General features: G+C 50.2%; 1 protein-coding gene across 1 annotated transcript in view; it reads left to right on the forward strand.

Moving 5' to 3' along the window:
- The first annotated feature begins 10,637 nt into the window (after positions 1–10,637).
- The window catches only part of LOC140388200 (histamine N-methyltransferase-like), a 103,286-nt gene continuing 100,921 nt past the window's right edge, over positions 10,638–13,002 (forward strand). The window contains exon 1 of the mRNA XM_072471984.1: positions 10,638–10,809. Coding sequence (XP_072328085.1) covers positions 10,673–10,809 — 137 coding nt within the window. The 5' untranslated portion in view covers positions 10,638–10,672. The remainder of the gene's footprint in view (positions 10,810–13,002) is intronic.

Genomic DNA, 13,002 nt, shown 5'->3' on the forward strand with positions numbered 1-13,002 from the left:
TCAAGAGTATTGAAAGTCAAAGAGATCTAGGAGTACAGGTCCACAGGTCATTAAAAGGGGCAACACAGGTGGAGAAGGTAGTCAAGAAGGCATACGGCATGCTTGCCTTCATTGGCCGGGGCATTGAGTATAAGAATTGGCAAGTCATGTTGCAGCTGTATAGAACCTTAGTTAGGCCACACTTGGAGTATAGTGTTCAATTCTGGTCGCCACACTACCAGAAGGATGTGGAGGCTTCAGAGAGGGTGCAGAAGAGATTTACCAGAATGTTGCCTGGTATGGAGGGCATAAGCTATGAGGAGCGATTGAATAAACTTGGTTTGTTCTCACTGGAACGAAGGAGGTTGAGGGGCGACCTGATAGAGGTATACAAAATTATGAGGGGCATAGACAGAGTGGATAGTCAGAAGCTTTTCCCCAGGGTAGAGGGGTCAATTACTAGGGGGCATAGGTTTAAGGTGAGAGGGGCAAGGTTTAGAGTAGATGTACGAGGCAAGTTTTTTACGCAGAGGGTAGTGGGTGCCTGGAACTCACTACCGTAGGAGGTAGTGGAAGCAGGGACGATAGGGACATTTAAGGGGCATCTTGACAAATATATGAATAGGATGGAAATAGAAGGATACGGACCCAGGAAGTGTAGAAGATTGTAGTTTAGTCGGGCAGTATGGTCGGCACGGGCTTGGAGGGCCGAAGGGCCTGTTCCTGTGCTGTACATTTCTTTGTTCTTTGTTCTTTGTTTTGTCTGTGCTGGAGCCACAACTTTTCAAAAAATACATTAATGATCTGGAAGAAGAAACTGAAGGCACTGTTGCTAAGTTTGCAGATGATACAAAGATCTGTAGAGCGGCTGTTGGTTTGAGGGAGCAGGCGGGCTGCAGAAGAATTTGGACAGGCTAGGAGAGAGGGCAAAGAAGTGGCAGATGGAATACAATGTGGAAAAGTGTGAGGTTATGCACTTTGGAAGGAGAAATGGAGGCATAGACTATTTTCGAAATGGGGAGATGCTTAAGAAATCAGCATTCTGAATTCTCCCTCTGTGTACCCGAACAGGCGCCGGTGTGTGGTGACGAGGGAATTTTCACAGTGTTAGCAGGAGAGAATCTCGAAGAAATCACTCAACCCTCAGTTCAACTATCCCAACTTCCAATGAACCCTATCAAATTAATGTTTTCTTATTCTTACATATGTGAGTTTGTATCCTGATTAAAGTTCCTCATGTGTATCAAAAATACCCTGGAATCGTAAGTAAACATGGATCGAGGTTGATAACTTTTGAAAAGAAAGATTTGTTAATTACATTTCAGTTTGTTAGCGGTTTGAATCAAACCACTCAAACTATGACCTCAAAATCACAATATCAGCCGACAACAAATATCACCACACTCAAAGGAACCTAGCACTTCAGTGCTTCGACCAAAATTAATTAGGTAAACGTCCTTGTGGTTTCTGTTCGAAACTTCCAAATTATAAACTCACGGTTACTTCCCAGAAGAAGAAACACTAAGCGCAATTTAGCATGGCCAATCCACCTAACCTGCACATCTTTGGACTGTGGGAGGAAATCGTAACACCCAGAGGAAACCCATGCAGACATGGCAGAACATGTAGACTCCACACAGTGACCCAAGCCGGGAATCGTACCTGCGATCCTGGACTGTGAAGCAACTGTGCTAACCACTGTGTTACCGTGCTGCCCGAAACATGTTTTTTTAATCATAATCTTCATTGCACAAGTTGCACTGCCAATCCTTGTTACATTAACACTGCAATGAAGTTACTGTGAAAAGCCCCTAGTCGACACATTCCGGCACCTGTTCGGGTACACTGAGGGACAATTCAGAATGTCTAAATTACCTAACAGCATGCCTTTCGGGACTTGCGGGAGGAAACCGGAGCACCCGAAGAAAACCCACGCAGACATGGGGAGAACGTGCAGACTCCACACAGACAGTGATCCAAGCCGGGAATCGAACTTGGGACCCTGGAGTTGTTATGCAACACTGCTACCCATTGTGCTACTGTGCTGCCCTTTTTGAGTGGCTTTGTTTAATTGTGTGTCAGTCCTTTCTGATATTTGTAATTATTAGGTTATAAAATTACACGCATTGTTTATACACTGTCTAGTCCCACAAATTGCCTCTCATACAAGCATCTAAGCCAGTGCGCACCTTTTGTCTAAAAACCTTCTTTCTAAATCTGACTTCAACAACAGTAACTTCATTGCAGTGTTAACGTAAGCCTACTTGTGACAATAATAAAGATTATTAGGTGCGGGCGCTGAGTTTGTCGTTCCAGCGGCTCTGGGCCATGGAATGGAGGATGATGACAACCCGCGATGAGCTCTGGTGCTCCGAATCGTTTGACAACATCTGACTCCTGCACACAGTAGCACTTTCCATCATCCTCTTGGGAGAGCCCTGCATGTGAGTTGGCTGTTCCATCACACGGTCCCCCCTAGAACTTGTATGTGGATAGCCGAGATTTCAAATAAGCGATTGCAGGGTTATACTAGCGAAAAATTAGGTTAGTATGGGCTTGCAAATTACAAATATGAAAATTTGTAGAGATGGGGACGAGGTGCTACGGAGGGTGGGATTATTGGGCGAAGGGACGGTGAGGGACCGGATCTTGGGCGATGTGTGGGGTCCGACCTGGGGGCTCTGGCCTGTGACCACCTGCACCATCCGCCCATCACCTCCCCAGCACTACCTCTGCAGCCAGCCCAGCCCATCCCATGCCATGCCAGGTCATCCCAACCCAAACTTCACATCCTGCTGACAGAGCACCGAGGCAGGTTGGAACTTCTGTGCATCGGCATTGATTTTCAAAGAACATGTGACCATCTCCTTAACAGTTTGTGCCCGAGACCCTAACACTGTCCTCTGTGCTGCACCCGTTCATTCTTAACTGGTGCCTATCTTTCTGGCCTTACCAATGTGAATGCGATGTTGAGGTGAATCCCCCAGGCGGTACATCAGGGGTTGAGGCGGCCAGCTGCGAATCCCATCCTGTGTCCTGGGTTCTCTGGAGCCACCAGGCCTGGATATGCCCAGCTGTCGCTCACGTCTCCCGAGTGGCATGGTGCCATCCTGTTCTGCCCGCTGCCCACCGGATGCTCCAGGGACAGAAGGGGGGGGGGGGGTTCCAAGGTGTTGTGGTATTCCGGCATCCCCCTGCAGGAGTTCCTGTGCGGGGCCCATCACCTCCTCCTCTTCCTCCCAGGGTGCCTGATGGCGTCCCAGTTACTCCGTGGGACAGGGTGCAACCAGAGCGAACAGCTGGGGCTCCCCAGCCTACTGGCACTGCCAGTCCTGGAGGCCCGTGTTTGTCTCAGAATCACAAAAAATGCAGTGCAGAAAATGCCCTTTGGCCCATCAATTCGGCACCGCCGCATGAAAGGCACCTGAGCTGCCAATCTTAATCCCATTTGCCAGCACATGGCCCATAGCCTCGATTGTTAAGACAAGTGCTCATCCTGGTACTTCATAGAATTTACAGTGCAGAAGGAGGCCACCTGGCCCATCGAGTCCGCACCGGCTCCCGGAAAGAGCACCCCACCCAAGCCCACACCACCCCACCCCCATAACCCAGCAACCCCACTCAACCAACGCTAAGGGCAATTTTGGACACTAAGGGCAATTTATCACAGCCAATCCACCTAACCTGCACATCTTTGGACTGTGGGAGGAAACCGGAGCACCTGGAGGAAACCCACGCACACACGGGGAGAACGTGCAGACTCCGCACAGACTGTGACCCAGCTGGGAATCGAACCTGGGACCCTGGAGCTGTGAAGCAATTGCGCTAACCGCTATGCTACCGTGCTGCCCACTTCTTAAAGGATGTGAGGCATCCTGCCTCTACTACCCTCCCAGGCAGTCACCACTCTGGGGTAAAAAAGTTTTTCCTCAAATCTCAAGAACAAAGACCAAAGAACAAAGAAAATTACAGCACAGGAACAGGCCCTTCGGCCCTCCCAGCCTGCGCCGATCCAGATCCTTTATCTAAACCTGTCGCTTATTTTCCAAGGATCTACTTCCCTCTGTTCCCCACCCATTCGCATATCTGTCTCGATGCATCTTAAATGATGCTATTGTGCCCGCCTCTACCACCTGCGCTGGCAAAGCGTTCCAGGCACCCACCACCCTCTGCGTAAAAAACTTTCCACGCATATCTCCCTCAAACTTTCGCCCTCTCACTTTGAAATCGTGACCCCTTGTAATTGACACCCTCACTCTTGGAAAAAGCTTGTTGCTATCCACCCTGTCCATACCTCTCATCATTTTGTAGACCTCAATCAGGTCCCCCCTCAACCTCCGTCTTTCCAATGAAAACAATCCTAATCTACTCAACCTTTCCTCATAGCTAGCACCCTCCATACCAGGCAACATCCTGGTAAACCTCCTCTGCACCCTCTCCAAAGCATCCACATCCTTCTGGTAATGTGGCGACCAGAACTGCACGCAGTATTCCAAATGTGGCCTAACCAAACTCCTATACAACTGTAACATGACCTGCCGACTCTTGGTACTCAATACGCCCACGGATGAAGGCAAGCATGCTGTATGCCTTCTTGACCACTCTATCGACTTGCGTTGCTACCTTCAGGGTACAATGGACCTGATCTCCCAGATCTCTCTGTACATCAATTTTCCCCAGGGCTCTTCCATTGACCGTATAGTCCGCTCTTGAATTAGATCTTCCAAAATGCATCACCTCGCATTTGCCTGGATTGAACTCTATCTGCCATTTCACTGTCAAACTCTTCAATCTATCTATATTTTGCAGTATTCTCTGACTGTCCTCCTCGCGATCTGCAACTCCACCAATCTTAGTATCATCTACAAACTTGCTAATCAGACCACCTATACCATCGTCCAGATCATTTATGTATATCACAAACAACAGTGGTCCGAGCACGGATCCCTGTGGAACACCACTAGTCACCTTTCTCCATTTTGAGACACTCCCTTCCATCACTACTCTCTGTCTCCTGTTGCCCAGCCAGTTCTTTATCCATCTAGCTAGTATACCCTGAACACCATACAACTTCACTTTTTCCACCAACCTGCCATGGGAAACTTTATCAAACGCCTTACTGAAGTCCATGTATATGACATTTACAGCCCTTCCCTCATCAATTAACGTTGTCACTTCCTCAAAGAATTCTATTAGGTTTGTAAGACATGACCTTCCCTGCACCATGCTGCCTATCACTGATAAGTCTATTTTCTTCCAAATGTGAATAGATCCTATCCCTCAGTATCTTCTCCAACAGTTTGCCTACCACTGACGTCAAGCTCACAAGTCTACAATCCCCTGCATTATCCCTGCTACCCTTCTTAAACAAAGGGACAACATTAGCAATTCTCCAGTCCTCCGGGGCCCAATCCGTGCTCAAGGATGCTGCAAAGATATCTGTTAAGGCCCCAGCTATTTCGTCCCTCGCTTCCCTCAGTAACCTGGGATAGATCCCACCAGGACCTGGGGACTTGTCCACCTTAATGCCTTTTAGAATACCCAAAACATCCCCCTTCCTTATGCCGACTTGACCTAGATTATTTAAAAATCCATCCCTAGCCTCAGCATCCGTCATGTCCCTCTCCTTGGTGAACACTGATGCAAAGTACTCATTAAGAATCTCACCCATTTCCTCTGACTCCACGCATAAATTCCCTCTTTTGTCTTTGAGTGGGCCAATCCTTTCTCTAGTTACCCTCTTACTCCTTATATATGAATAAAAGGCTTTGGGATTTTCCTTAACCCTCTCAGCCAAAGATATTTCATGACCGCTTTTAGCCCTCTTTATTGCACGTTAATAATAATCTCCCTTGAACCTCCCACCCCTTATCTTGAACTTGTTTCCACTTGATGTGGAGATGCCGGCATTGGTCTGGGGTGAGCACAGTAAGAAGTCTTACAACACCAGGATAAAGTCCAATTCACCTGAGCAAGGAGCAGTGCTCCGAAAGCTAGTGTTTGAAAAAAACCTGTCGGACTTTAACCTGGTGTTGTAAGTCTTCTTACACTTGTAACTGGCCCTTAAACTAAGGGGAACAGCTGTTCCCTATCCACCCTGTCCGTTCTCCTCGATCAGGTCGCCCCTCAGTCTTCTCTGCTCCAGCGAAAACCACCCAAACCTATCCAACCTCTTTTCATAACTTAAATGTTCCATCGCAACATCCTGGTGAAACGCCTCTGTACCCGTTCCCATGCAATCGCATCCTTCCTATCATGTGGCGGCCAATCTCAACATGGGTCGCTATATTCGCGGCCACATCACTCAGTGACTGTGCCATTCCCTCCGGGACTGGCTCAGATCAGCCAGCACCCGGGAAATACTGACGACGCCCTCAGCAAGAACCTGTTGTGATTGGGCCGTTGTGATTGGGCCTTGGCCACCTCCCGCACAGTGTGCCCCATGCCTTGGACATTCTGACCATGGCCGATACCTTCGCCCCCAAGGTCTCCAACACAGACACCACCTGTTCGATGATGGCCTGGGTGGCATGGCCACGCAATATTGTCGGCATGGCCGCCTGCCCCTGCAGGTGGTTGGACTCCTCCTGGTTCACGTGCAGGCGCTGGATAATTGCTGACAGCCCCTCATGTAGTCTCTGGCTCTGTGTCTGCTTCTCCATTATCGATGGGACCGCTATTTGCAGAATGGTGAGTCCCACATAGTTGGGCTCTAGTCCTTGGACAGGCCGTCCTCTGACAGACCGCCCCCTCGGGGATACTTACCTCCATCTGACGTACTGTAGCACATGTGTGGGTCGCACCAGATAGTGCCCAGCCGAGGTGAGTGTCTCTGGGATGGTGGAGGCTGTTGGAGAAGCTGAGATGGGAAGTCGGCATCGACCCCTGGTCTGGTGCTCCAGAGTGTCTCAGGCTGGCGTTTGGAGCTCTCTTTCCTATCCGGACATCCTTGTTGATGGAATCTACTTGGGGTTGGGGATGTGGGTCACCAGTAGGGCCCGCCTCACCAGGTGATCCTGCCGGACACAAGACATGATTGAAGTGGTGGTGAGGGGTTTCTGTGGGGGTGGCGTGGGGGTCGTGCAAAGGTGGTGAGCGGTGGCGTGGGATGTTGAGGTGGTGGTGTGGGGGTTGTTGGGAGGGGGGTGGAAGCCGTGCCATTCATGACATGGGAAACAGCAACACAGCGGGGTCTCACTTGATTACCCGATGCTGAACTCCGCCTTGGCAACTGCCCTCTCCCTAGGCCTACCGACCAGGTACAGCGCCCGCCATTACTTGCGATGAGGAGTCACAGGTCTGGCGGTCTCCCTCCGATCTTCTCTTTCTCTCTCGGCGATTGTGGCCCGCATTCACCTGTGGATGGGAGACAGACGATGCACAGTGTGAGACACTCAGAAGCGGGCAGCACAGGGGGTGGGCAGCTGATGGCCTTTTTGAGCAGGGCACCCGGCCATGGCGGCCGGTATGGGTGCCGACATATGGTGCAGGGTAGGGAGTGAGGACCCTGCCGTGGGGGGGGGGGGGGGGTTCATTCGCCCTCCTGGTTGGGCAGTGTGCGGGTGCGTGGGATGAGGGTTGATGCCAGGAGCACCATGTTGTTTTCTCACCTTGGCTGATCTGAGGAGGAGATGCAGCTTCTTTTGGCGCTCACAGCTTCTGCCTCCTGTGATCAGGATTTGTGTACGACGCAGGTTGCAGCCTCCCTCCCACCTCGGTTAACAGGGTGGCCCCCTCTCCTCCACAGCGTCCAGCAGGACCTCCAGATTGGTGTCTGCCGCTCTTCATGCTACCATCTTGTTGGCTGTGATGAGTGTGTGACGGGCGGAGTGTTGATATGCGGCTACAGCTTGTCTCGCGTGGCAATCCCGACCCCAGAGAATCGGAGACCATTTTTCATTGTAATCAATTGTGTTCAATGTGGTGCCGGTGCTAGCCCATTAACCGATCAAGAATTGCTCTGACACCATCACTAATTTATTTGTAAAAGTGTTCAGTTCCGGCATCAGGGCGGGATTCTCCGATTGCTGACACCGAAATCGTATTCGGCGAATGAGCGGAGAAACCTTTTGACGCGGAAATCCGGGGCGACACCTGTTTTTGGTTGCTCAGCCCCCTCCAAAATGGCATCACCGGTGAGCATGCCGCATGCCATTGGAAACAGCCTCAGTACGTCACCTGAAGGCCCTCCCCCGATGCTCGCTCCCCGATGGGTCAACGTCCCAATGGCGTTGGGTGCTGTGCTCTGAGTTTTCGTTAACCGTTTGTTAACGGTCGCTTTGGACTGTGTCCATCCCCCGGGCGGTGGTGGGGGGGCGGGGGTGCGGCGGAGCCGTTCTGCTGGCAAGGGGGTTGTTGTGCTATGTACTATGCGATAACACAGGCCGCAACTGGATGCAGCTTTAACCAAAAGATACTCCAGCCTTGAAGTTAATTCAATCTGATTTATTGAACCAGTAGCACAGTTAGCACAGTTCTCTATGAGTTCGACTCTCTGCTAACCTAAGTGTGGTTACTCTGTCTGACTGAACCAGACTAGCTCTTAGCCACATGCTGGAGGTGTGATACTGTACATACACCCTGACTCACTCTGTAGATGTTCATCAGTGGAAAGAGGCAGAGTGTGAGTGCCTCGCGCCTTTTATAGTGAGATACCACCCCGGAGTGTCCTACCTGCTCATTGGTCATGTCCTGTTCTCTGTGTTCATTAGCTGCCTCTCTGTGCCTGTCTGTATATCATTATCTGCATCTCTGCAGATCATGACATCTCGCCTTTTTTAAATGTTTTGTTGGCACATGGGAACGTACTTACATGCGGTGGTGTATATTAACATATTTACAACCGGTAGCATATGCGAACGTATTTACATGTGAAGACAGCTGTCTAATGTGAGAAAACAGAACATAGCAGACAAATGTTCATAAGTCCAGTCTCTGGGGCTTGCTTCTGATCCTGGACGACCGCTGGAGAGGTGGTGGTGGTGGTGGGGACGGTGCCTTGACAGGTGGGATGGAAGCCTGACTGGTGGCCTCGTAGTTTGAGGTATCAGGAGGTGGCAAAACAACGAACGGAAATGGAGAGGAAAGCGGTTGCGGGCAGGTAACTTTGTGCAGTGCCCGGCTGTTGTGTCACACAACAGAACCATCAGCCATACGTACAACATACGAGCGGGGCGCAGCCTGTCGAACAACGACAGCTGGAGCAGACCAGCCACCATCCGGTATCTTGATCCTGTCAGTGTCTGCCGGGGATAATACGGACAAATTGGTGGCATGAGCATCATAGCCCTGCTTTTGCTGGTTTCGGAGCTGCTGCACCTTCTGCAGCACCAGGAGGTGATCCGGGTTGGGCAAGTGTGTGGCTGGAAGTGTCGTCCGCAGGTCCCTGTTCCCGTACCAGCCTCCCCGAACAGGTGGCGGAATGTGGCGACTAGGGGCTTTTCACAGTAACTTCATTTGAAGCCTACTTGTGACAATAAGCGATTTTCATTTCATTTCATTTCATCAGGAGTTGAGCCGGCGACATGCCAGTGGACAGTGGGGTCGCCCTGTACGCAAGCAGCGCGAGGTAGATGTCAGAAGCAGAATCCGCGGCCTTGCAGATGAGTTGTTTCACAATGTGCACCCCTTTCTCAACCTTCCCATTGGACTGCGGATAGTGTGGGCTGGAAGTGACATGTTTGAAATGGTATGATTTGGCAAACATAGACCACTCATGGCTGTTGAAGCACGGGCCATTGTCACTCATGGCAGTGAGTGAGATACCATGCCTGGAGAACGTCGCCTTACAGGCCTTGATGACGGTCTGAGATGTGATGTCTGAGAGCTTCAGAACTTCAGGGTAATTGGAGAAATAGTCAATAATCAACACGTAGTCACGACCATTCGCACAAAAGAGGTCGATGCCAACCTTGGACCACGGGGAGGTCTCGATTTCATGCTGTTGGAGCGTCTCCTTGCTCTGCGCTGGCTGGAAGCGTTGACAGGTTGCATAGTTGAGGACCATGTTCGAGATTTCCTGGCTAATACCGGACCAATCGGCAGCCTTCCTGGCTCTGTATCTCCACTTCTCGACGCCCAGGTGTCCCTCATGGATTTGGCGGAGCACAAAGAATTCAATATTGTCAAGATGAGGAGGAATTTCTTCAGCCAGAGGGTGGTGAATCTGTGGAACTCTTTGCCATAGAAGGTTGTGGAGGCCAAATCACTGAGTGTTTTTAAGACAGAGATAGATAGGTTCTTGATTAATAAGGAGATTGGGGGTTTTGGGGCGATGGCAGGAGAATGGGGATGAGAAAATATCAGCATGATTGAATGGCGAAGCAGAATCGATGGGCCGGGTAGCTTAATTCTGCTCCTATGTCTTATGGTCTTGTGGTCTTATGACAAGATCAAGGGGTGGCTGTGAATATGGGTTGGAGAGTTTACATCGAGGGAGAGATTAAGGCCGGACAAGAGGACAGTGCGAGTAAATTATGAACTGGGTGCAAACAAAGATAGAAGGCTAAAGTTCAGGATAATAATTGAGCAGAGCATACTCTGTGGGAGTTAATCTTTGCCAAAAGCAGGCAGTAAATAAATTTTCCAAATTTTGTGATCAAGGTCCAGTCAAGCCAAGGCAAAGGTCATATCCTGATTATGAATTTCAGACTGGACCGAACTGTTACCTTTCTTTAACAGCAGGGAACAAAAGATGGAGTCATCAATGAAACTCCTCTCCTCAGACGTTGGTCTGTATTTTAAATCATTTAAACTCTTCATAGAACGTTCCACGGAACATCAGTGCATGGAAAAGTTCATTGACGAGAATCTGCCAGATGTAGTGACCAGGTCAGGCTTGTTTAAGGTCATGTTCAAAACTGAGGATTCAGAAAAGACTATGAGTCAGATAGTCTCTTACTTATTCAGTGGAAATCTTTCTTTAAATCTGTGTTAAGTTACCTCTAAATGTTTTCTTCTATTTACACAATGGTTTGCAACAGTGGGTAACATTCTTACTGATGGTTGAAAATTTCAGATATACAGCGTCTGTTTTTGGGATCTAACTGACTTACTAACCGATGTTGCAAGCAGGAAGAGTGCAATCATTCCCAGTTATCAGGGCATCACCCGGTAAATTGGGAAAGAAAAAAACAAAGCATTGTACAGGGTTGTAGACCTGTTCGACTTCTCCTCATACAGATTAGTGTATCTTGCAGGAAAGTCAGACCTTAAAATCGCCAGCCACTGAAAAAGGTGAATACTGGTTGGAAATGTGCTCACCTCAAAATGGTACCTCAGGCATTGGGGATGAGGGTAATGAGGAGAGAGGAGTTCAATTTTAAGTTTCATTTAACATTTTCGAGCTATGTCAATATCTGGAAGTTTGTCACAAAGGAGATGGCTAATGGAGGAGCTGGAATTCTCCTTTGGGAGGCCAGTGTAGCTCGAGGGACTGAATTACATGTGAGTCTCACTTCCATTGGGGGCGCTATTTGGTCAGCGAGTCAGGGCATGCTAATAGGCTGGCATTCTGCTAGCTCGAATTGAGAACAATCCCTGGCCCGGTGAGCGTTTGAACGACTGGGGTCTGTGTTACCGTCAAAGAGCCTGACAGCTGGAGCTGTTTTAAGTGCTCCACTTACCGCACACTCACTGCAGCCAGGAAGCTGGCTCACAGAAGATCTACCCTCCGAGTTCGGGAATTTGAGGTGGATCCACAGCTTAATGCCACTGAGGAGAGGAGGGACACCTCGCCCCCAGGGTGGGCCGCAGACTCAAACCGACCCTCCTGAACGCCAACTGGGAGGTGGTGGAAGCGACAGTCCGTGCTGCCAGCCTCACCAAGAGGAGACAGCTGGAGTAAGATTTGCAGATGTGAAGCAGAGACAACCTGAATGAGAGAGCCTGAGTGAGAATTGAAATTTGGTAATTGTAAAAGCTGACCTACTGTTCCTGCAGGAGTGCGGAATTCCGCACCTCAGCAACTACAGGCGCTGGTCGAGCTGGTGGTCCCACGGGCCATCCATCTGGTCAGGAGGAAACGACTGCCGCTCCTCCGGCCTGGGTATTCTGCTGCGGGGAGGAAACTTCACCATCTCCGACGTTAAGGAGGTGGTGGGCGGACGCCTCCTCGTAGCAGACGTGAAATACAAAAACACCCCTCTCAGACTGATTAATGTGTACGCCCCGGCCGTAAAAAGTGAGCGGCTGGCAGTTCTTCAGCAACTCCCACTGCTGTTGGCCACCTCCAAGCCGGTCATCCTGGGTGGTGACTTCAACTGCATCATCGATGCGGCTGGACGATCCAGCAAAGCCGACAGCAAACTAGACGCTACGTCCAGACTCCTGATGGAAACGGTAAAAGACGCCAAGCTGCTCGACGTCTGCAGCAACCCTGCAGACGGCGCGCAGCGTAGATACACGTGGTCACGGCCAGACGGGTCCGTCCGCTCCAGGATAGATTTCTTTTTTGTGTCCCGAGCTTTCACGGTCAGGTCCACCGACGTAACGCCGGTGTTCTTCTCTGACCACTGCCTCCTACTGGCCGACTGCCACCTGCAGGAAGACCAGGGGGTAGGCAGGGGGACGTGGAAGCTAAATGTAAAACTGCTGACCCCTGAGAACATCGAGGAACTCAGGAGGGATTACAAAGGTTGGAGAACCGTGAAACCCCTCTTTGAGGCCCCACATCTCTGGTGGGAAGCAATCAAGGGGAATATCAAGAGGTTTTTCATCCTCAAGGGCGTTCAAAAGGTGAGAGAGAGACGAGGGGTCATGTCCAGGCTCCAGAAAAGTATGCAAAATTTGCTCCAGCTGCAGTCGATGGGGGTGGATGTCAAGGAGGATCTCCAAGAGGTGAAGAGCCAGCAAGCCTCGCTCTACACCTCGGAGGCCTCCAAGGTTATCTTCCGTTCCAGATTCCGCTCCGTGGAGCAGGACGAAAAGTGCTCACGCTTCTTCTTCCAAAAGGTGCACAGAGAGACCTCTGTGATCAGCAGCCTGAAGGAAGAAGATGGCTCTGAAAAGTCATCGCAGTCTGAC

The sequence above is a fragment of the Scyliorhinus torazame genome, chromosome 2, assembly GCF_047496885.1.
Source record: "Scyliorhinus torazame isolate Kashiwa2021f chromosome 2, sScyTor2.1, whole genome shotgun sequence".
NCBI lineage: Eukaryota > Metazoa > Chordata > Chondrichthyes > Carcharhiniformes > Scyliorhinidae > Scyliorhinus > Scyliorhinus torazame.